Source organism: Ascaphus truei, chromosome 3, assembly GCF_040206685.1.
Source record: "Ascaphus truei isolate aAscTru1 chromosome 3, aAscTru1.hap1, whole genome shotgun sequence".
Lineage (NCBI taxonomy): Eukaryota > Metazoa > Chordata > Amphibia > Anura > Ascaphidae > Ascaphus > Ascaphus truei.
In genome coordinates this window covers 431,543,777-431,569,188 of record NC_134485.1, presented here as the reverse complement: position 1 = coordinate 431,569,188, position 25,412 = coordinate 431,543,777, and the positions used below count along the sequence as shown (strand labels likewise).

At 45.9% G+C, this 25,412-nt stretch overlaps 1 protein-coding gene across 1 annotated transcript; it reads left to right on the top strand.

The window, feature by feature from the left end:
• The first annotated feature begins 275 nt into the window (after positions 1 to 275).
• Positions 276 to 5,155, top strand: LOC142490521 (uncharacterized). Its single transcript, XM_075592910.1, has 3 exons — positions 276 to 428; positions 696 to 794; positions 3,847 to 5,155. The coding sequence occupies exons 2-3, from the start codon at positions 706 to 708 to the stop codon at positions 4,370 to 4,372; spliced, it is 615 nt and encodes a 204-aa protein (XP_075449025.1). The 5' UTR covers positions 276 to 428; positions 696 to 705; the 3' UTR covers positions 4,373 to 5,155.
• The last annotated feature ends 20,257 nt before the right edge of the window (positions 5,156 to 25,412 follow it).

The following is a 25,412-nucleotide window of genomic DNA, read 5'->3' as shown; positions in this document are numbered from 1 at the left end:
TTAGGAGCCGGGCAAGTAGGGGTTACACACACACACTACCTCACAGTAACACTCCTTAGGAGCCGGGCAAGGAGGGGTTACACACACACACTACCTCACAGTAACACTCCTTAGGAGCCGGGCAAGGAGGGGTTACACACACAATTTGCGCTAAACAAAAGTTAGATATTCCTCCTTCTTTGTCACATGAGGCAGTCAGTAAACTCTGCTATTTGTTTGTTTCCAAAAATGTGACATGAAATGTTCTGCCTGAGAAAGGAAATATTTGCCCATAAAATAATGTGATTTCTTTCTCCCGCAGAGTCTGCTGATTCTATAGTGACACAGTCCCATTAGAATCTGTATATAACACTCACCTCACCCTCCATAGTAACACAGACCAGGTGATATTCACAGGCTACTCATCCCAGCTCCATCTCCATCCAACTGTAAGTACAATTATTTCTATTGTTTTTTCTCTAATTTTTCTTATTTTTATATTAACAGTAATTTTTACTTTGTTGATCTTTTTATATGTAATGTCTATAAATATTCTCTGCAATACAAACCCCACTAATACTCCTCACGTGTAATAACTAGATACTATACTGTAAGTAACACTGTATCCCCGGGGTGCAGCCCCCCCAGATATGTCTGATCTGTCCCGTGCTGAGCGTATTATTACACCTGTGATAACCTGTAACATTCTCTAACAGATCTGTAAAGATGCTTCTCTCCCAGAGACCTCTGCTGCTCGCGCTTCTCCTGGGGATAATCTCCATCGTCACATTGGTGGAATCGGCCAAATATGAGACGTAAGAGATGGAGTTTGTGGGACAGAGAAAGGAATAGAGATTTATTGGTGCTGTATGTAGGGTTGTAGCTGGGGATCCTTCATGTGATGCGTGTCTGATATTAACCTTCCTGTGTTTGTTCCATAAACAGCCTGTCTTACGTGTTATTATCTCTCTCTGCGTGTTATTATATCTCTCTCTCTGCGTGTTATTATATCTCTCTGCGTGTTATTGTATCTCTCTGCGTGTTATTATATATCTCTCTGCGTGTTATTGTCTCTCTCTGCTTGTTATTGTATCTCTCTGCGTGTTATTGTATCTCTCTCTGCTTGTTATTGGATCTCTCTGCGTGTTATTGTATCTCTCTGCGTGTTATTGTATCTCTCTGCGTGTTATTGTATCTCTCTGCGTGTTATTGTATCTCTCTCTGCATGTTATTATATCCCTCTGCGTGTTATTGTATCTCTGCGTGTTATTGTATCTCTCTGTGTGTTATTGTCTCTCTGCGTGTTATTGTCTCTATCTGCGTGTTATTGTCTCTCTCTGCGTGTTATTGTATCTCTCTGCATGTTATTGTATCTCTCTGCATGTTATTGTATCTCTCTGCATGTTATTGTATCTCTCTGCGTGTTATTGTATCTCTCTGCGTGTTATATCTCTCTGCGTGTTATTATATCTCTCTCTGCGTGTTATTATATCTCTCTGCGTGTTATTATATCTCTCTCTACGTGTTATTATATCTCTCTCTGTGTTACTGTATAATATCTCTCTCTGCGTGTTATTGTATCTCTCTCTGCGTGTTATTGTACAGTATCTCTCTCTGCGTGTTATTATATCTCTCTGCGTGTTATTATATCTCTCTGCGTGTTATTATATCTCTCTCTGCATGTTATTATATCTCTCTGCGTGTTATTATATCTCTCTCTGTGTGTTATTGTATCTCTCTGCGTGTTATTATATCTCTATCTGCGTGTTATTATATCTCTCTCTGCGTGGTATTATATCTCTCTGCGTGTTATTATATCACTCTCTGCGTGTTATTATATCTCTCTGCGTGTTATTATATCTCTCTGCGTGTTATTATATCTCTCTCTGCGTGTTATTATATCTCTCTGCGTGTTATTATATCTCTCTGCGTGTTATTATATCTCTCTGCGTGTTATTATATCTCTCTCTCTGCGTGTTATTATATCTCTCTCTGTGTGTTATTATATCTCTCTGCGTGTTATTTTATCTCTCTCTGCGCGTTATTGTCTCTCTCTGCGCGTTATTGTCTCTCTCTGCGCGTTATTGTCTCTCTCTGTGCGTTATTGTCTCTCTCTGCGCGTTATTGTCTCTCTCTGCGCGTTATTGTCTCTCTCTGCGCGTTATTGTCTCTCTCTGCGCGTTATTGTCTCTCTCTGCGTGTTATTGTCTCTCTCTGCGTGTTATTATATCTCTCTGCGTGTTATTATATCTCTTTGTGCGTTATTATATCTCCCTGCGTGTTATTATATCTCCCTGCGTGTTATTGTCTCTCTCTGCGCGTTATTATATCTCCCTGTGTGTTATTATATCTCCCTGCGTGTTATTGTCTCTCTCTGCGCGTTATTATATCTCTCTGCGTGTTATTGTATCTCTCTGCGTGTTATTGTATCTCTCTGCGTGTTATTGTATCTCTCTGCGTGTTATTGTATCTCTCTGCGTGTTATTGTATCTCTCTGCGTGTTATTGTATCTCTGCGTGTTATTGTATCTCTGCGTGTTATATCTCTCTGCGTGTTATTATATCTCTCTCGTGTTATAATAACACGCAGAGAGAGATATAATAACACGCAGAGAGATACAATAACACGCAGAGAGAGATATAATACAGTAACACGCAGAGAGATATAATAACACGCAGCGAGAGATATAATATCTCTCTGCGTGTTACTGTATTATATCTCTCTCTGCGTGTTATTATATCTCTATCTGCGTGTTATTATATCTCTCTGCGTGTTATTATATCTCTCTCTGCGTGTTATTATATCTCTCTCTGCGTGTTATTATATCTCTCTCTGCGTGTTAGTATATCTCTCTGCGTGTTACTGTATTATATCTCTCTCTGCATGTTATTGTATCTCTCTGCGTGTTATTATTTCTCTCTCTTCGCGTTATTATATCTCTCTGCGTGTTATTATATCTCTCTCTGTGTGTTATTATATCTCTCTCTGCGTGTTATTATATCTCTCTGTGTGTTATTATATCTCTCTGCGTGTTATTATATCTCTCTCTGCGCGTTATTATATCTCTCTGCGTGTTATTGTCTCTCTCTGCATGTTATTGTATCTCTGCGTGTTATTGTAGCTCTCTGCTTGTTATTGTAGCTCTGCGTGTTATTATATCTCTCTGCGTGTTATTATATCTCTCTGCGTGTTATTATATCTCTCTGCGTGTTATTATATCTCTCTGCGTGTTGTTATGTCGCTCTGCGTGTTGTTATGTTGCTCTGCGTGTTGTTATGTCGCTCTGCGTGTTGTTACTGTAGCTCTGCGTGTTATAATATCTCTCTGCGTGTTATTATATCTCTCTGCGTGTTGTTATGTCGCTCTGCGTGTTGTTATGTTGCTCTGCGTGTTGTTATGTTGCTCTGCGTGTTGTTATGTCGCTCTGCATGTTGTTATGTCGCTCTGCGTGTTATTATATCTCTGCGTGTTGTTATTATGTCGCTCTGCGTGTTGTTATGTCGCTCTGCATGTTGTTATGTCGCTCTGCATGTTGTTATGTCGCTCTGCGTATTACTACTGTATGTCTCTCTGCGTGTTATTATATCTCTCTGCGTGTTATTATATCTCTCTGCGTGTTATTATATCTCTCTGCATGTTATTATATCTCTGCATGTTATTATATCACTGCGTGTTGTTATGTCGCTCTGCGTGTTGTTATGTCGCTCTGCGTGTTACTACTGTATGTCTCTCTGCATATGGTTATAATGCTCTGCAATTCTTTACTTGCCCCTGTGACAGTGAATGGGTTAAATCTGTGGGAAATATTTGCCCCCTGACTCCCCCCGGTGACATTTCCTGACATCAGTTTGTTGTCTCCTTGTCTAGTGAAGAAGATCAGATGTTGGAGACCAAGAGAGAGGAGAATGAGCAGGGAGATCGCATGAAGAGACTGGCAGGTCTCCTGGAAGAAGTACAATCTCTTCTCACACGGGAGACACGGGCGGATAATATAATGGGAAAAGGAAAAGGACGGGAGACGCGGGCGGATCATACAATGGGAAAAGGAAAAGGACGGGAGATACGGGAGGATCATACAATGGGAAAAGGAAAAGGACGGGAGATACGGGAGGATCATACAATGGGAAAAGGAAAAGGACGGGAGATACGGGAGGATCATACAATGGGAAAAGGAAAAGGACGGGAGATACGGGAGGATCATACAATGGGAAAAGGAAAAGGACGGGAGACGCGGGCGGATAATACAATGGGAAAAGGAAAAGGACGGGAGATACGGGAGGATCATACAATGGGAAAAGGAAAAGGACGGGAGACGCGGGCGGATAATACAATGGGAAAAGGAAAAGGACGGGAGATACGGGAGGATCATATAAGGAGCAGAAGAATTGACTAAGATGACTAAATATTTTCCTTTAGGGGGAAAACGTGATAGTGATTTGGAGACCAGAGATATTCCTTTACTTGACAATCTTCTTGGGGGGTTGGGCCTGGGGCGTTAATAAGTTCTGCGCATTACATGTGAGCTTTGCAATGTCCTGTAAAACTGCGCTCTCTGTATAAGGACAATGTCCTGTAACACTGCGCTCTCTGTATAACAATGTCCTGTAACACTGCGCTCTCTGTATAAGGACAATGTCCTGTAACACTGCGCTCTCTGTATAAGGACAATTTCCTGTAACACTGCGCTCTCTGTATAAGGACAATGCCCTGTAACACTGCGCTCTCTGTATAAGGACAACATACATGTCACGCTGCTTTTATGGGGGTTCCTAAATCTCCTGATTTCCTGCTTTCTCCATGAAATAATAATGATAGAAATGAGAGATCTCTGTTACAATAAGACAGACTGTAACATGAAGATAAAAGGGTCTCCCTCACTAATCCACGCCAGAGATTTAGCACACGCTAGTGCCACTGACGTGACTAGTACTAACATGCACTAATGTGAGTGTGTGCTTTAGTGAGTGAGACTCAGCATTTGTCACACACACACATGAGAAGAACATTCTACTAATAACTGTGCGTGTGCTGACAGTATACACCTAATATCTGTGTCTGTGTCACACTGTCAGTGCTGAGAAGAGTTTCTTCCTCTGTCTGTAACCGTATAATCACAAAGATCATTTGTACGCTGCTTTTCCCTTTTACTATGCAATAAAACAGCATTTCAGCATCAGTTTGTGCATCCTCCTACTTCAGTAAAAGTGCACACACACACACACATGCACAGAGACACACACACACACACAGACACATGCACTAATGTGAGTGTGTGCTTTAGTGAGTGAGACTCAGCATGTGTCACACATACACATGAGAAGAACATGCTACTAATAACCGTGCGTGTGCTGACAGTATACCTAATATCTGTGTCTGTGTCACACTGTCAGTGCTGAGAAGGGTTTCTTCCTCTGTCTGTAACCGTATAATCACAAAGATCATTTGTACGCTGCTTTTCCCTTTTACTATGCAATAAAACAGCATTTCAGCATCAGTTTGTGTATTCTCCTACTGTACCTCAGTAACAGTACACACACACACGATAAACACACACACACACACACACACGATAAACACACACACACACACACTCTATCTCACTGGTACCCTACACATACGTATTAGAATAAATAAACACATATTTATGTATACTTTTACTGTATGTATATAGCTGTTTATATAAAAACATTACATTGCGTGAGCAGAAAACAATAATACAACACATGATACAAAGATATTACCCATAATTCCTGGGTGTGTGGGGACCTTTTGGGGAGGTCTCTCCCTTCAGGGATCCTAGGGCCAAGGGTCAGGCCTCCCCCATTGGTCAGGGTTCTCTATAGGAGGTTAATAAGTGACAGACAATGGTAATTAGGGTAACAGGTAAAGAAAACATAAGGCTAAAGGAGACCCCGAAGCCCCTAAACGTTAAGAAGATGGGCATATGACTAGGGACAGAAGGGGGTAACCCCTGGGCGTTTAGGGGTTAAATGATAGAGCAAGGCAAGGGGCATTGGCTGGTCTATAGCGGGGCAGATGGGGCTTCTCTTCCCTTACCGTTCTCCTCCCTTGTTTATGGTGATTATGAATTGTTCAACTTCGTTTATAAAAACAAATAGTGACAATGATAATGAAGAAGGGTTAAGGTGTGTTACAGCCGCTCAGCACGGCTATGCTGAGTGCTGTTTGGTTAGGGCAGTAATTATAGCTGCCCCCGCTGTGGTGTGAGGAGGGGGTAGGGGTGTGGTTCTCATGTGTGAGGGAGGGTGGTAGGGGTGGTGTTCTGGGGTGTGAGGGGGGAGGGGGGTAGGGGTTCTGTGGTGTGAGGGGGGGGATGGGTGTGGTTCTGTGGTATGAGGGGGGTAGGGTGGGGTTCTGTGGTGTGAGGGGGGGGTGGGTGTGGTTCTGTGGTATGAGGGGGGTAGGGGTGGGGTTCTGTGGTGTGAGGGAGGGGGTAGGGGTGGGGTTCTGTGGTATGAGGGGAGGGTAGGGGTGGAGTTGCCAGGCTGGCCTGAAGAACCCGGGGGTAACGTGGATGGGTTTCAGCCTTAGGTTTAAGGAGCTGAACGTGGGACGGGCTTCTTCGGGTTTGGCTGGGCCGGTTTGCCCGAAGGGTTCCTTCCCCTCTTAGGCCGTGATTAAACCAAAAGCGGCCGGCGGCTCAAAAACAAAGAGCAACACGACAATTAAACTGTACATACCTAGCGCGACGCGCGCGCAGACTGGAGCGGCGGGCGGCAGACAGGAGAACTGAGCAGGGAAATTGTTTTCTTCAGGCGACGGCAGCGTCACATGAGAGGTTCAGCCAATGAGGGCAAACTGCTCACCGCCACGCCTCCCTGTCTCCTCCGGCTGCCTCCTGCGTGCAGTGCGCGGGCCTCTCGGACGCTTCGCAATGATGGCGTCACGAGATCTCGGGCCCGCCCAGCCGCCGCCGATATGATCGTAGCCTTACAATGAGCACCCGGTGGGGTGATGGCTTTGCCACTGGTTTGGTCTGCAGGATGCATTGTAGGGGAGTCACGGTATCCGTGGGCTCGGGTTCGATTCCGCCGAGCCTGGTATTACCGCCCCTTTCTCAACCCCCATTATTAGTGGTTACGCTGGGAATAAAAACTGTGGCCTTTTCCTCTCAGCACAGGGTGGGTGGGTGACAGTGACTTGGGTGACAGTACTGGGTGAGTGGGTTGACAGTGACCTTGATAGTGACTGTGTGACAGTGACTGGGTGGGTTTGATAGTGACTTTGGGTGACAGTGACTGGGTGGGTGATAGTGACAGGGTGGGTGGGTTGGTGACAGTGTGTGGGTGGGTGACAGTGACTCTGACAGTGACTGGGTGGGTGGGTGACAGTGATTGGGTGGGTGTCATTATTTCAGTTGTGGGAGGGGGACAATGAGTAGGTTTCAGGGGATGGTTTCCTTCCTCAGACCCCAGAGGAGGTCCAGAGTCGCGCCCCAAAGAGGTAAAAACTGCCACACGTCAGGTTCCCATGTTGAGCAGAATGGGATGAACGGCAGAAATGCCGCAAATAATTTATCACCTACACCAGTCTGGCGATAGCCCTGTCTGTCCCCTGTATATAATGGCCCATATACTGCCCATACTATACAGAGGCCCGATAAGCTAAACCAACCTGCAATAGGTGATAGTCATTACAATACATGACATATTAACCTATTAGTAGCCAGTCACCAAGGGGTTCAAATAAACATAAAACTACACTACATAACCCCGTTTCCCACCTTAGTGGCTAGTACTGCTGCGGCAGACTTTATTCTAACAAATCACCGGTTTGTCCCTGGCTGGTTCCTGGAATGCGACGCTGTTCACCTGGAGCATGCCGCATTCCTTTTGCGTTCCCAGCCAGGGTTCATGCCCGGCTGACGCGCGGTTGATGTGTTAATTAATAATGGTTCAGGATTTTTAGGCTGCAATGCTTCGCGTGTCCGCCAGATGGCATAAATTCATGAATTGTAATGCGCCGAATCAGTAATGTGTCGGCTTGCAGGTGTTTCGTTTAAAAAAGGTACTGTACCACAGTGTGCCATTGTAACTTGGCCTTGGCCTTGAGACTGAAGGAAGAGTTGCAAAAATGTATCAATTTAGGCTTTACATATTAAATAAAGACAAAGACCAGTTTCGCTTACACTATTCTCCAGAAACCCGCCCGCCATGAGTGTTCAAGTGCAGCCCGCTTTCCAAAAACCTGACAGAAGCCACGCTTATTTAATATGGGCCGCGATTAATGCAACAGAGGAGAAGATGGCAACAGTTGCTCAAATTTATCAGTATTTTATTGAAAACTATGACTTTTACAAATTTTCGCCACCTCCTCATACGTGGAAGCGTGCAGTAAGGAAAAGGTTATGTAGTGATCCCTGTTTTCACCGTATTGAGCCCCAATTTGTTGGAGGGTATTGGTGTGTATCACCGGGTTTTTCCGGTATCTATGATCATGGAGGCGGCAAAAGGCAAAGGGTCATGTTAAAACCAACTAAGAAGCGACAGTCGCTGCCAAGCAATGCACCAGAACCAGTACCAGCTTCCAATGACGGTCCCACCGTCAGTGACAACCCTGAGCCTGAGGCTGAGCCGGATTTCGCGTGCAGTTTGGATGAAGCTTGCATGTACCTAAGCGATTTCCCGCCTCACCTGCTGACTACAGATGGACTAGTCCCGCTGCTAACTATCGACTTGGATGATGAAAAAAACTGGACTGGCAGTGGACCGGCGCCGGCACTAGCTGAATGGGAAATTCAATGGTGAGTACTGTATTGTTGCCGTATTATTTTGGTGGGGCTGGTTGGGTACTTCTTTAGGGGGCTGACCATTACTGACATTAAAACTTTTTTTTTGTGTTTCCTCAGAAAAGAAAACGGCTAATGGGGGGATTTCGATGGATAATATTGTACTGTATGCTGATGTTTTCCTGCCGTACAGTCTACTGTGTAATAAACCCGAAAAAATAAAACTATGCATTTATTCTACATGTTCAGTATCGTGTCATTATGTGTCTTCCACAGTATACTGTACAGTGGTATACAGTGCCTAACATCTATGGGCAAAAATAATTTTATTCCTAGGTGCCCTAGAACAGAAGTTCCCACGCCAATTGTCCGTGAACTTGACCGCGGCCCTAAGTAGTTCCCACGCCAATTGCGCGAATATAATGTAAAATAACCCGTTCTGTGGTTCTGAGCGGGTTGAAAGTCGCCTGGTCCTCATGCGGAAGGACCCTTGCCATAGTGGCTAAATATCAGCTTGACTGACTCCGTTCTGTTGCCACGAGAGGGTCGCAATTTGCCATGCAATCCTGCCGCAACTAGGACTACATGGTGACCGAATCTGGGCCCTCTAGGTTGAACAGAACCGGACTTGTGGGTTCCAGGTTTCTGCTCATTCTGACTTAGCCGGTTCAAAGCTTTGTCCGCCATTACGCTCAACGTAGGAGCCTCCTCGCCGGCGTGACCCTTTCTCGCCGCCATTACTGCTCGGACCCTGTTGGGGTCAAGTGAGGGGGTTCCTAACATCTGGGGGCAAAAATAATTTTATTTCTAGGTGCCCTAGAACAGAAGTTCTCCAGTTGTAATCCAGGGGGAGCATGAAGGGAAAAGAACATAAAACAAGAAAAACAATCTAAGTGCAGACAATAAAATTCAAGTGATATAAATTCTGCGTTCTTTCTTGGCTCATATGTGATGTCTACTTACAAGATGTAAGTCAAAATCAAGCGGTTTTGACACTCAATGGTCTCTGCTGTGCATGTATTCCCACCAGGTGATAGGGTCTCCAGCTCTCAGCTCCGCAGCAAAGTGTATGTAAAAGAAATACAAACCATAGTGCAGACCAGTATAATGTAAAAAAAAACTAGACTTTATGGGGTTTAAAAAATGAACACTTACAATAAAAACAAGTATTTCAGGCATGTACCACAATCATTGTGATCAAAGAGAGAAGATTTTTTGGTTTACACTTCAGGCTCACCCGCCTCCTCCGGTGTGACTTGGTGTGGACCACCACTCTCAGGGACTTTGTACCTCCAGCGGTGGGCGCATTGATCCAGGTCTCTCTCCCCTCGTGGGTTCCCTCTTCTGTGGGTCGACACTCCTGAGGAAGCCACACACCCTTTTTTGGCGAAACGCGTAGAGTGGTCGCCGCCCAGAGAGGAGAGAGAAGAGAGGAGAAATTTACTGACAGATACTCACAGAACCGCGACCGGAAGTGACGTATCGGGACGGAGCGGAAGTGACGCATCGGTGTGCGAGTGAAGCTGAAACATCCATCAGAGAGGCTGTATCCCAGTGAAGAACTCCACAGTGCCTGCGGGCAGCTGTTATGGGAAGGTGATCGACCCACAGAAGAGGGAACCCACGAGGGGAGAGAGACCTGGATCAATGCGCCCACCGCTGGAGGTACAAAGTCCCTGAGAGTGGTGGTCCACACCAAGTCACACCGGAGGAGGCGGGTGAGCCTGAAGTGTAAACCAAAAAATCTTCTCTCTTTGATCACAATGATTGTGGTACATGCCTGAAATACTTGTTTTTATTGTAAGTGTTCATTTTTTAAACCCCATAAAGTCTAGTTTTTTTTACATTATACTGGTCTGCACTATGGTTTGTATTTCTTTTACATACACTTTGCTGCGGAGCTGAGAGCTGGAGACCCTATCACCTGGTGGGAATACCTGCACAGCAGAGACCATTGAGTGTCAAAACCGCTTGATTTTGACTTACATCTTGTAAGTAGACATCACATATGAGCCAAGAAAGAACGCAGAATTTATATCACTTGAATTTTATTGTCTGCACTTAGATAGTTTTTCTTGTTTTATGTTCTTTTCCCTTCATGCTCCCCCTGGATTACAACTGGAGAGTGACGATTTGTGGGACTAGCGAAACCAGTCCCCACCAGCTAGGTTTGAGCAGGGGGTTTGAACCTTTCAATAATATTATCACGTTATTTGAACACAATATCACTGTTTAACAATTAACTGTTTTGGTCAAAATATTCACTGTATATTATTAGTGTACACTAATAGAGTTAGCGCCGTTTTCTTTCACCTTCACCTAGAACAGAAGTTCCCACGCCAATTGACCTAGTTCCCACGCCAATTTCCCTAGTTCCCACGCCAATTGCGCGACCAGGCAGTAAAAAAACAGTGCAGCAAGCCAAGCCTCGACATTTGTTACTCTGTATTTTGTTATACAGTACAGTACTATCTAAGGAGCAAATGGAAACAATGCACAGTACAGTGAGAGAAATGAACATGTTCTTTTATTGGTGCACTCAGTTCAAAAACATTTATTTACAAATACAATGTTGAAACATTTTAAGTAACATCTCCTTTATTAAAGAAACACAGTACTGTATACAGTACAGTACAGTGGGATGGTGCGCAACACTGTCAGTCAGACCTGCACCAGTTCAGTCCTAGAGGGCAGCAAACAGGGCAGGTTTTCAGGGCAACCTTGAAAACCGTGCCTGTTTGCGGCCATCAGGGACTGGAGTTGTGCCTGTCCTGTGTAAAAAAAAACACACAACAACATCTCCTTTGTTTAAGTACAGCAGGTACTGTAGGGAAAAACATGTGCAGTACAATACAGTTCAGCACAACAGTATGGTCTCACTGAAAGTCCTCCGCATTGTCCATCCAGGGCCGATTCCTTGCATGTACAGTATTTGTAAATAAATGTTTTTGTACTGACTCCACAATAAAAGAACATGTTGAATTATCTCCCATTGTTTCCATTTGCTCCGTTGACAGTGTAACAAATGTAGAGGCTTGCTGCACTGTTTTTTTACTGCCAGACCGCACAGCCGCAAGATCCGCAACATTGTAAAAAAAAGAGCAATGAGCGCGCAATTGGCGTAGGAACTAGGTCAATTGGCGTGGGAACTTCTGTTCTAGGGCACCTAGAAATAAAATTATTTTTGCCCCCAGATGTTAGGAACCCCCTCACTTGACCCCAACAGGGTCCGAGCAGTAATGGCGGCGAGAAAGGATCACGCCAGCCAGGAGGCTCCTACCATTGAGCGTAATGGCAGACAAAGCTTTGAACCGGCTAAGTCAGAATGAGCAGAAACCTGGAACCCACAAGTTCGGTTCTGTTCAACTTAGAGGGCCCAGATTCGGTCACCATGTAGTCCTAGTTGCGGCAGGATTGCATGGCAAATTGCGAACCTCTCGTGGCAACAGAACGGAGTCAGGGTAATGTTAAAGTTCAGGTTTCTGCCATTGACTTGCATGGCAGAAAAAAAGCCACTTTGGTAATGTGCTTTTAAACTGTATTTTTGGATCTCCGGTTCCGTGGGTCGTGCAAAGCTGATATTTAGCCACTATGGCAAGGGTCCTTCCGCATGAGGACCAGGCGACTTTCAACTCGCTCAGTCCCACAGAACGGGTTATTTTACATTATATTTATATATTTATATATTTTTATTTTAAAGATATTAAAGAATGTACTGTATTTAATTTAAAACATGTGACTTTAAACCATACTGACTGACACTGTATTTCATCAGGGTGTGAAAACATGTATCAGTTTACGCTCAATTCTCACAGTGCTGTGCACATCACAGTCAGATTTACATTTCAAATTCGAGAGGGGATTTTCCAAAGCAGGCCTCTAAGGGTTGGGGGAGGGGGATGGTGTGATTAGACGCAGGCGTACTGAGCGTTTGTAGCTGGGCTAGGGGTGGATTAAGAACACAATGGCAATATGCAGAAGGTTAACGACCCAGTGGTGAGAGGGGGTTGGTACTGTAGGATAGTTTGACTCAGCCGATTGACGCTTGGCTAGGGAGGGATTAAAAATTCTGGAGGTGTGTGGCTGAAATACAGTAGTTAGCAGCACTGTAATTTCAAAAGGCAGTTCATCATAATAATTTGATGAATAAACCCCCAAAGACAAGCCCCAAATACAGTACATTAAAAGCAAGTCACTTTAACTCCCTGTGCCCCATGCACCAAAAACAAACAGATTTTATATACAGTACAGTATATATACTGTATACTGTATTATAAATTAATATTCATACAGTGTAAACGTCCATTTCTCAGGTATCTCCATGTTTTACAAATGTTTTGTAAATGTTTCTCCGATTTCAATGTGGCAGAAGAATTTAATAAAGGCTGCAGTACTGTATGTATTATTGAGTGTTGATGGTTATAATTGCTGTGCACTTGAAATGTTTCAACATTGTACAGTATTTGTAAATAAATGTTTTTGTACTGACTCCACAATAAAAGAACATGTTGAATTATCTCCCATTGTTTCCATTTGCTCCTTTGTCAGTGTAACAAATGTAGAGACTTACTGCACTGTTTTTTTACTGCCAGACCGCACAGCCGCAAGATCCGCAACATTGTAAAAAAAGAGCAATGAGCGTGCAATTGGCGTAGGAACTAGGGAAATTGGCGTGGGAACTAGGTCAATTGGCGTGGGAACTTCTGTTCTAGGGCACCTAGAAATAAAATTATTTTTGCCCCCAGATGTTAGGAACCCCCTCACTTGACCCCAACAGGGTCCGAGCAGTAATGGCGGCGAGAAAGGGTCACGCCGGCGAGGAGGCTCCTACCATTGAGCGTAATGGCGGACAAAGCTTTGAACCGGCTAAGTCAGAATGAGCAGAAACCTGGAACCCACAAGTTCGGTTCTGTTCAACTTAGAGGGCCCAGATTCGGTCACCATGTAGTCCTAGTTGCGGCAGGATTGCATGGCAAATTGTGAACCTCTCGTGGCAACAGAACGGAGTCAGGGTAATGTTAAAGTTCAGGTTTCTGCCATTGACTTGCATGGCAGAAAAAAAGCCACTTTGGTAATGTATTTTTGGATCTCCGGTTCCGTGGGTTGTGCAAAGCTGATATTTAGCCACTATGGCAAGGGTCCTTCCGCATGAGGACCAGGCGACTTTCAACTCGCTCAGTCCCACAGAACGGGTTATTTTACATTATATTTATATATTTATATATTTTTATTTTAAAGATATTAAAGAATGTACTGTATTTAATTTAAAACATGTGACTGTAAACCATACTGACTGACACTGTATTTCATCAGGGTGTGAAAACATGTATCAGTTTACGCTCAATTCTCACAGTGCTGTGCACATCACAGTCAGATTTACATTTCAAATTCGAGAGGGGATTTTCCAAAGCAGGCCTCTAAGGGTTGGGGGAGGGGGATGGTGTGATTAGACGCAGGCGCACTGAGCCTTTGGATTAAGAACACAATGGCAATATGCAGAAGGTTAACGACCCAGTGGTGAGAGGGGGTTGTTAGGATAGGGTGACTCAGCCGATTGACGCTTGGCTAGGGAGGGATTAAAAACTCTGGAGGTGTGTGGCTGAAATAGTTAGCAGCACTGTAATTTCAAAAGGCAGTTCATCATAATAATTTGATGAATAAACCCCCAAAGACAAGCCCCAAATACAGTACATAAAAAGCAAGTCACTTTAACTCCCTGTGCCCCATGCACCAAAAAAAAAACAGATTTTATATACAGTACAGTATATATACTGTATACTGTATTATAAATTAATATTCATACAGTGTAAACGTCCATTTTTCAGGTATCTCCATGTTTTACAAATGTTTTGTAAATGTTTTCTCCGAATTCAATGTGGCAGAAGAATTTAATAAAGGCTGCAGTACTGTATGTATTATTGTGTGTTGATGGTTATAATTGCTGTGCACTTGAAATGTTTCAACATTGTACAGTATTTGTAAATAAATGTTTTTGTACTGACTCCACAATAAAAGAACATGTTCAATTATGTTGAATTATCTCCCATTGTTTCCATTTGCTCCTTTGACAGTGTAACAAATGTAGAGGCTTACTGCACTGTTTTTTTACTGCCAGACCGCACAGCCGCAAGATCCGCAACATTGTAAAAAAAGAGCAATGAGCGCGCAATTGGCGTAGGAACTAGGTCAATTGGCGTGGGAACTTCTGTTCTAGGTCACCTAGAAATAAAATTATTTTTGCCCCCAGATGTTAGGAACCCCCTCACTTGACCCCAACAGGGTCCGAGCAGTAATGGCGGCGAGAAAGGGTCACGCCGGCGAGGAGGCTCCTACCATTGAGCGTAATGGCGGACAAAGCTTTGAACCGGCTAAGTCAGAATGAGCAGAAACCTGGAACCCACAAGTCCGGTTCTGTTCAACCTAGAGGGCCCAGATTCGGTCACCATGTAGTCCTAGTTGCGGCAGGATTGCATGGCAAATTGCGACCCTCTCGTGGCAACAGAACGGAGTCTGGGTAATGTTAAAGTTCAGGTTTCTGCCATTGACTTGCATGGCAGAAAAAAAGCCACGTTGGTAATGTGCTTTTAAACTGTATTTTTGGATCTCCGGTTCCGTGGGTCGTGCAAAGCTGATATTTAGCCACTATGGCAAGGGTCCTTCCGCATGAGGACCAGACGACTTTCAACCCGCTCAGACCCACAGAATGGGTTATTTTACATTATATTCGCGCAATTGGCGTGGGAACTACTTAGGGCCGCGGTCAAGTTCACGGACAATTGGCGTGGGAACTTCTGTTCTAGGGCACCTAGAAATAAAATTATTTTTGCCCCCAGATGTTAGGAACCCCCTCACTTCACCCCAACAGGGTCCGAGCATGTACAGTACTGTACTTTAAAATAAATTAAATATGCAATTTTATTATTACTGCGGGCGCACAGACTGTGTAGGTTGAACCGCGAAGGTATTAGACTTCAAACACAACAGCTTGCAAACGCCCCCATGTGTTTTTACACGGCATTGCAGTATTGCAGCCAGCGGGAATAAAATGCTTAAATCACAGCCGGGAAAATAACACAATACACTGCGGCCGAAAACGATACAAAACCGAACATCACCGGGATATTCTGAAATTCACGGAACTAGCCGAGTTAGAATAAAGTTGGTCGCCTCTGTATATCATTGCCATGCAATGCTTTATTAACCGCTATGGTAAATGAAGTGGTTAACACAAGGGAAACGGGTCTGTGACCAATCACAGCGCAGATGCTTTATATGGGCCAATCACAAAGCGAGGACTCTCCTGTGATGGCCAATCCAGGCTGGAGGTGTGACAGGGGCACGTTTAGGCAAGAGCAGCAACTTCAAACCGGCCAATCAGAACAGCACCTATGAGAGCAGGACAGAGCAACTGTTCCCCTGGCCGGCCGGATATCTCCCGCTGTGATAGGCGCCTGGGTGTCCGGGGTGTTCCCATGCTCAACGCTAGCTAGAGCCCCCCTGGCCTGTTCCCCACTCATCCCTCCAGAATGAGCACCAACCGTTTTCTCAGACATGCAGACTGGACAAAGGCTTTACCTGCATGTCCAAGGAACACAGAAAGGCTTTATCCCATGCACCCACACAACACGGGATCAAATAAAGGTTTACATTAGACATTACAGACATTTGTAGACCTAGGTTTTTGGCCAGTGTGACATTAGGGAGTAGCCAGTCTTCATAATAAAAGGTGAAGCCCGACTGGCTACCTCTGAAAACCGTGGGGCCCTGGTAGCTTAGAAGCACCATAAGCTGGGGACACTGTATGTATAACCTAAAACCTGTGTATAAAGGGAGAGGTGAATCTCGAATGTAGCGCTCCAAGAGATCACAGCTAAGCCACACAGAGATACAGGATAATGAGTTCCATAAGTAAGGTTAATAAGTTTATAAAGAAGTTTAATATGTGCAGCCCTTATAGGTTTGGGCTATAGGTTTTCCCTCATCCTGGCAATAATCCCTGGTAAGGGCAGGTTTGCCAGGAGTAATTATGGGGTTTCCCCACTCACTGCAGCTCGGTGAGTCAGAGAAGGCAATGCAGTCAGGCCTGTGTCCAATAGGGGACAGGGGCGGGCCATTGCTGGATCTGACTTAGGGAGATGCAGTTCCTGATTTAGCCAGTCTGTCCCTACCATGAGAGGGGCAAGATCTACCCCAACAGTGCAGGGCTCTGGCAGTTCTGAGGCTCTCCCTTAGGGGAGAGGCGGGAGATCATTCCTCTTACCCTGCCAGAGGGTAAGAGAAGAGCAAGGACAGTTTCTAGGGCTCAGACTAGGAGTCAGTGTCCAGGGTCGTCCTTAGGGTGGAAGCCTGTGATGTGCTGCTAAGCTCCTTTGCTGTAACAATGGGCAGTCTGCCTGGACAAGGAGAAATAAAGCATTCGTTTGATTCAAAATATTTCCTGCCTGAGAGTGGAGTCTATCAGGGGGAGTGTGGCAGGACGGCCTGTAGCCGAGGTAAGGGAACAGTCCACACGTATAGTTTCAGGATAATAAAAACGTTCAGTGGCTTTATTTCTCCACAGCATACATAACATGCGGGTACACTGTCCCTTTAAACAAAACAAATCCTGCTCCACATTGGGAGGACTGACTAACACACCAGGCCTATCTAGCAGGCTGGCTGGCTAAACCATAACCAGACCGTAAGTGTCTTTTAAGCAGTCAGGAAAAACAAATGAACAAGTCTCTTACTTTGGTTGCAGTAGTTAGCTTGATGTATCCGTCTGGCTAGCAGTAACAACATCCTTTTATACCTTGCTGGCTATCAGGTATCAGCTTACATCCTGATTATCTAGCTTCCACCTGAGTTAACCCTTATGAGTGCTGGATGAAGCACTCAGACATATGTCTCCCAGGCATAACTGATAGGGGTTGACTTCACCCTGTCACATACCTCCCCTGTTTGTGTTTGGCTAGTGTCCCACACGGCTGAAGCCCGACCCTCCACTCCTTCTCTTAACAAAAAATCAGCATTTCCATGGTCCTTTCCAGGTCTATGCTGAATATCAAAAGAGAAGGGTTGGAGGGCCATGTACCACCTGGTCAACCTTGAATTTGTGTCCTTCATGGTGTTTAACCACTTCAAGGGCGCATGGTCAGTGACCAGGGTGAAGTGTACTCCGGTGACATAATGTCTCAAGGCCTCAATTGCCCATTTTACAGCGAGGCACTCCTTCTCAATGACGGAATACCTCGCTTCCCATGGGAACAGCTTCCGGCTGATGAACAGTATGGAGTGTTCAACACCATCAAATTGCTGGGACAGCACTGCTCCCAGTCCTACCTCTGAGGCATCCGTCTGGATGATGAAGGGCTCTTTAAAATCTGGGCTCCGAAGAGCGGGGCCCTCTGACAGGCACTTTTTTAGCATGTCAAATGTGTCTTGGCACTCCCTAGACCATTTAACTTGGGTCGGGGCACTCTTTTTTGTCAGATCTGTTAGGGGTGCAGAAATTTCTGAAAAATTGGGATAAACCATCTGTAATACCCTGCTAACCCCAAAAGGGAGCGGACCTGTGTCTTTGTCTGTGGGGTGGGGACTTCCTTTATTGTGGCCACCTTGCTAGCTAGTGGCCTTACTATCCTTCCCCCAATGGCATAGCCCAAGTACTTTGTAGTGGATTTACCCAGGGCACATTTTTTTGGATTTGCAGTGAGCCCTGCTTCTCTTAAGGACGTTAGGACTGCCCTTAACCTTTTTATATGAGACTGCCAGTGTCTGCTATAGATGACAATGTAATCCAAGTAGGCCGCGGCATATGCCCTATGGGGTCTTAGTACCTTGTCCATTAACCTTTGGAACGTGGCTGGAGCCCCATGTAACCCAAATGGCATAGTGACGAATTGGTATAAACCGAGAGGGGTGGCGAAGGCAGTTTTGCATTTGGATTCTTCCGCTAGAGGTATCTGCCAATATCCTTTCGTGAGATCTAGGGTGGAGATATACTCTGCCTTACCAAGTGAGTCAAGCAATTCATCCACCCTAGGCATTGGGTATGCATCAAATCTGGATACAGCATTTACCTTTCGCAGATCCACGCAAAACCTCACCTTCCCATCTGGTTTAGGGACCAACACTATAGGGCTACACCATTCGCTGTGGGACTCCTCAATCACGCCCAATTCCAACATGTCTATTATCTCCCTTTCTACCAGGTCTTTTCGGCCCTCTGGCAATCTATAGGGACGGGACCGTACTTTTACTCCAGGTTCTGTCTCAATCCTATGGGACACTAAATCCGTCTGCCCTGGCAGCTCCGAAAAAACATCTGGGAACTGGTCACATAATTCTAGTAGGTCTGACCTTTGTTCCATTGTTAACTGCCCCCCCATGGGAACCTGATGGTCATTGTACGTACTACCCTTTGGAAGCTGTGGACCCAAATCCGTCTCTCCTTCCCGAGGGTGGATGAACAGCAATCTCATCGTTTTCCAGGGTTTCAGGAGGTTCACATGGTAGATTTGTTTACCCTTCCTGGACCCTGGTTGAGCGATCTCATAGTTCACCTCCCCAGTGCGGCGGAGAACTTGGAAAGGACCCTGCCACTTCGCAAGGAGTTTACTCTCGGATGTCGGTAGTAGTAGCATCACTTGGTCCCCAGGTTGGAAGACCCTCAAGCGAGCATTTTGGTTGTACTGCCTTTCTTGACGTTCTTGAGCAGATTGTAGGTTTTCCTTAGCAAACCGACCTATCATGTCTAGGCGGTTTCTAAGGTCCATGACATACTGAAGGGTATTCTTGGAGGGGGAGGACTCCTCCTCCCAGGATTCCTTCAGTAGGTCGAGAATACCCCGAGGTTGGCGTCCATATAGGAGCTCAAACGGGGAGAAGCCTGTGGATGATTGGGGAACTTCTCGTACCGCAAACAACAGGAAAGGGAGAACTTCATCCCAAGCTTGCTTTTCGGTGTCCACAAACTTTCTAAGCATGGTTTTTAAAGTACGGTTAAACCTCTCTACCAATCCATCAGTCTGAGGATGGTAGACTGAGGTCCTGACGGATTTTACCACCAATAACTTCAGGACATCCTGCATTAACTTTGCCATGAAATTTGTTCCCTGGTCAGTTAACATTACTTGGGGCAGTCCTACCCTAAAGAACAGTTTTAACAGCCTGTGAGCAACCTGTTTAGCAGTGGATGATCTCAGAGGAAAGGCCTCAGGATATCTGGTGGCATAATCTACAACAACGAGTATAAATTTATGTCCCTTCTCAGAGGGTTCTAAAGGTCCGACCAGATCTACCCCAATTCTCTCGAATGGGACGGCTGCCAAGGGCAGAGGGACCAAGGGAGCCAGCTTCTGTCCTTTTTGGCTAGTTAACTGGCATTCTGGACATGTCTCACATAGTTTTCATGATGTCACCATGTATGCCTGGCCAGTAAAACCGGTCCGTGGTCTTATCTCTGCCCAAATGACCACCCCATGGGAGAGTATGGGCTAGGGTGAACACTGTTTTAATCAACCCTTTAGGGACTAGCATCTGTCGAATGACCTCCCCTGTTTGTGTAACCTTATTCAAACAATATAGAATGTCATTTAACAGTTCAAAATGTGGAAACACTTTTACACCTTGTTTGTCCATTATCTTGTTGTTGACCTGTACCACCTTCTCATATTGTCTAGCCAGAGCTGGGTCTTCCCTCTGCCTCTGACGGACATCAGGAAGATCCAGGTCTGGCAAAAATCCCATATCTATCTGTTCCCCACCCTGGTCATCTCCGGCCATGACCTGCAGTCTTTTGGGCTGACAATGTTACCAAGAGTCCCAGCCTTTCTTAACCAGTCCTCTTTTTCCGCACATCTCTGTTTACGTGTCTTTGGGACGTGGTATCTACGGGGGAAAATCTCTGGGAAAAAGGAAACAAGTCTCCGGGCTTCTCCGGAACCAGAGAAGTAGGCTCCGTAGGAGTAGGGGCCAACAATGTTTCGAAGTAGGGCCAGTCTCAGCCAAGAAGAACAGGAGCAGGTAGCCAGGGAGCAACTCCCACTGTTAGGCTAGACTCTTGATCCTTGATACGCAGTAGAACGTTCGCGGTCGGGTATCTCTTTGTATCCCCATGGATACATTCGATATTCCAAGGAGAGTCATAGGATAGTCTGTTGCTTGGATTTAGGCCCTCTAGGATCAGGGTTTTTCCAGATCCTGAGTCCAGCATGGCTTTTACTATTTTCCCCTCCAAAGATGCTGGGACTAACCATGGATTGTGGTCCCCTCGGAGAGAAGCTGTGGCAGTGGTTCTGCCATATGAACAGTCCATCTCATCATCTCTTGAGTCCGCAAACTCGGTCGTCAGCGGAAGCTCTCGACGGGGTTTGGTTTTTGGACTTCTCCGCTGTTGGATGGGATCCTCCCTTCTGGTTGGTGGTGGTATCCTCTCCACCGGATGGGTGACGGAAGCCCAGGTTTTCGGGGAATACTGTGGGTGGCGGCCTCCCTTGAGTGATCCAATAGCCTTGGACCCGGGACGGGCGTCTCTCCGGGAGTTTGTACCAGGAACCCTCCGAGATGAGAAAGGGTCTTCCGATCGGCTTCACTGGTCCTCCCGAGCTGGCCGGTTGTAGACCCCTCAATTGTCTGCTCGCCTGCCTCTGGTATCACCGGAAGCAACTGGTGTTTGCACGGACCATTCCCAGCTATCCTGTTGGGTGTCGTCACCAAGGAAGTTTTCCACCAAGCGGACCGCTGAATCCAGGGAAAATGCAGCGTGTCTTTTTACCCAGGAGCGGGAGGAGGGGGGCAGTATCTGTATAAACTGCTCGAGCACAAACTGTTCAAGGATCTCTGCCTTGGTATGCTTCTCCGGTTGTATCCACCTGGTACATAAGTCTACTAAGCTGTCGGCTACGACCCGGGGTCTGTCTCTGTTTGTATATTTGACTGTCCGGAACCGCTGACGGTAGGTCTCTGGAGTAAGGCCTAGGCGATCCAGAATAGCAGCCTTTAGTTGCTGATAGACCATGGCCTCGTCTGCTGGAAGAGCTTGATAGGCTGCCTGAGCTTCTCCTATGAGGAGTGGAGCCAGAGTCGTTACCCAGCGTTCAACTGTCCAGCCGTGGGCCGTGGCTACCCTTTCAAAAGTGAGGAGAAATGCCTCTGGGTCGTCGGTTGGCTTCATTTTAGGCAGCATCACCGGTGGGTTATTTGGAATCCGTGGTCTGCCTGGGGCTGCGCCTTCGGCCAGCAGTTGGAGTAACTTTTCCTCTCGCCGGGCCTGTTGCTCATCTTGCTGTGCTTGTCGCTCAGCTTGCTTCTCTGCTAGCTACAGCTGTTGCTCAAGGAACTGAGAAAAAATTGTCTCCATTTTTTTTTCTTTCTGTGTGGCCCTTCAGATACAGGGGCCGTCCGACATCCCACTTCTGACACCACCTGTGGCAGGACGGCCTGTAGCCGAGGTAAGGGAACAGTCCACACGTATAGTTTCAGGATAATAAAAACGTTCAGTGGCTTTATTTCTCCACAGCATACATAACATGCGGGTACACTGTCCCTTTAAACAAAACAAATCCTGCTCCACATTGGGAGGACTGACTAACACACCAGGCCTATCTAGCAGGCTGGCTGGCTAAACCATAACCAGACCGTAAGTGTCTTTTAAGCAGTCAGGAAAAACAAATGAACAAGTCTCTTACTTTGATTGCAGTAGTTAGCTTGATGTATCCGTCTGGCTAGCAGCACATATAACCATGTGCTCTGGTCTAAGGCAGCCAGCTACTACCAGTAACAACATCCTTTTATACCTTGCTAGCTATCAGGTGTCAGCTTACATCCTGATTATCTAGCTTCCACCTGAGTTAACCCTTATGAGTGCAGGATGAAGCACTCAGACATATGTCTCCCAGGCATAACTGATAGGGGTTGACTTCACCCTGTCACAGGGAGGATGAAAGGAGTTTTCGGGCAGAGATTCCACCCCATATCTCTAGGGGCTGCATGAGATGGAGGCGCTGCACCAGTAAGTAGATTTCAGTGTTCATACCAAAGGCCTGTCCCAATAACCCGTACCATCATGCGGGAGACTCAGGAGTCCTGTTACCAGCAGGTGCAACACATAGAAAATGTAACCAGAGTAGAATGGACAGTATCACAGACAGACCCAACATGAGATTGTGGGGGGGGGGAGGGGGAGTAAGGGTTACATGTAAATTATACGTCGTGTATTAATCTCTATACAGACAGTCCGGGCAATCTAAGTAGGAGCGGGGATGTCTGCATAGAGATCGGGGATCAAAGAGGAGAAGGGAAGTTAAGAGGTGTTGAAGCTGTTTGGTGAGCGGGGAAGGGCGGAGTATTAGGTCCGGAGAACAAGGATTCCCCGCGGGGGAGACACTCGGTCTGCCAGACATAGTGGTGCCTGCCCAGCGGGAGGCAATGGGCTGGCTGGGGGAAGCTTCTCCTTGTGGCGCTGTTCCCATTGGTTAGCTCATATTTCTCGCTCGCCCGCCTTTTCAAGCCGGCTTAACACGCCCCCTCCTCTGATGTAACCAGCCAGACGAGCCTCTATTCTGATTAGTTGGTAGTTAGGATCTGTTCTCTGATTGGTCGCCAGTCTCCTTTCCATGTTAAACATAGGACAGCGAGGTCTATGTAAGGATACTGCCCAATCAGAGAACCAGATGATCTTGAGGCTTGGGTCGGTGAGGCGCTGGCGGGCTTTTCAAAGTTGTTCTGATGCGAATAGCAGAGTAACCGGCTTCACTTTTAGCCGGAGAAACCTGCCTAGCCGAGACCAAGTTTTAAAGACGCGGCCAAGTTCTGAGCGGAGAACGAAGCGGGGAAAGCACCGCGGTTCTCCCAAAAAGAGTACCGCGAGTTCCTGGGCGTGAGTCGGACAGGGTAAGCCTTCCTGTAGCGGGTGCCCTGCACCTAGTCGAGGCTGGATATTCACCCCAGAGCCCCAGTTATGTGTGTTTTATCGGTATTTTGTGTTTCATTTGTATGTCAGCGGGTTTCACCCGAATATTCCACTACCTTGTTCTGCGTAGGGAATTAATCCCAAATGGTAAAGAAGTGTTAGAAGTTCTGGTCTCCCGGGACAGCCAGATGAGCCCCAATAAGGTGAATGTACAGGGAAATCCTGCAAATCCCCTAAAGGGGACGGACAATCTAACTTATGAGGTGAGGCAGCTCAATTAGATGTATTTACATTAGAAAAGAGGCGTCTAAGAGGGGATATAATAACTATATTCAAATATATTCGGGGACAGTACAAGGAGCTTTTAAAAGAACTATTCATCCCACGGGCAGTACTAAGGACACAGGGCCATCCCTTAAGGCTGGAGGAAAGGAGATTTCACCAGCAACAAAGGAAAGGGTTCTTTACAGTAAGGGCAGCTACAGTGTGGGATTCATTACCCATGGGGACTGTGATGGCAGATACAATCAATCTGTTCAAAAAAAGGTTGGACATCTTTTTAGAAAGGAAAGGTATACAGGGATATATCAAATCAGTATACATGGGAAGGATGTTGATCCAGGGAGTAATCTTATTGCCCATTCTTGGAGTCAAGAAGGATTTTATTTTTCCCCATATGAGATATCATTCAATGATGTCACTGGGGGTTTTTTGTTTGCCTTCCTCTGGATCTATATACTGTAATTACGGATATAGGATAAAGTATCTGTCGTCTAAATTTAGCACAGGTTGAACTTGATGGACGCATGTCTTTATTCAACCTCATCTACTATGTGACTATGTAACTATGTGACTATGTAACTATGTGACTATAACTATGTATTTATTGCTTTGTAATGCACTGTAATGTTTTTTTATTGGGGAAAAGCGCCATTAGCCATCTTTGGTTAATAGCCCTTTTACCCATTCCGGCATAATGTTGTTGATACAGGAGGTGGGTGAAGGTGGTAGTTACCCCAGGGTGGGTGTTTAGGCCTTGAGGGAGGGTAGCGTGAGTGGTTAACCCCTTCATTACCTTAGTGGTTGAAACTGCTAAGGTAATGAAGGGGTTAATGTCTACTGCCACCCTCCCACAAGGCCTAAACACCCACCCTGGGGCAACTACCACATTCACCCCCCCCCCCTTGTACCAACAACAAAGCAGTGGCTGCTATTTAACCCTTTCATTACCATAGCGGTTAGCCGCTAAGGTAATGAAACTGGCTGTAATTTGATTTTGAATGCATAGTATTGATACCAGGGGCCTGTGGGACCCCCTGGAGATCTGGGGACCTGCGGAAACTCCTGGATTTCCGGGGTCCCTGCAGGCCTCCGGTATCAAACCTATGCAGTAAAAAGAAAATAAAAACAAAGAACGATTCCTGCGCTCCTACCAATTAGGCTAAAATAAAATAATAATAATCTCATGTAAGGGTTATTTTGTTAAATCCTTCGGCGAAAGCATTTGTGAGCCTGCATGCCACGACAAGGCATAACCGTATGCAGGTACCTACACTACATATTTGTAATAGTTTCTCAGAAGCAGGAGCTGTGAATATACAACACACAATCAATTTGTATTGAACCTATTGAGGTTCATCTTGACCCACAACTACTTCATCTTTAATGGTACCATATATCATCAACTAAGAGGTACGGCGATGGGGACCACCTGCACCCCCACCTATGCTAATCTCTATCTTGGCTGGTGGGAGGCGGAGGTGGTCTTCCAAGAAGTGAATGAGGTATTTA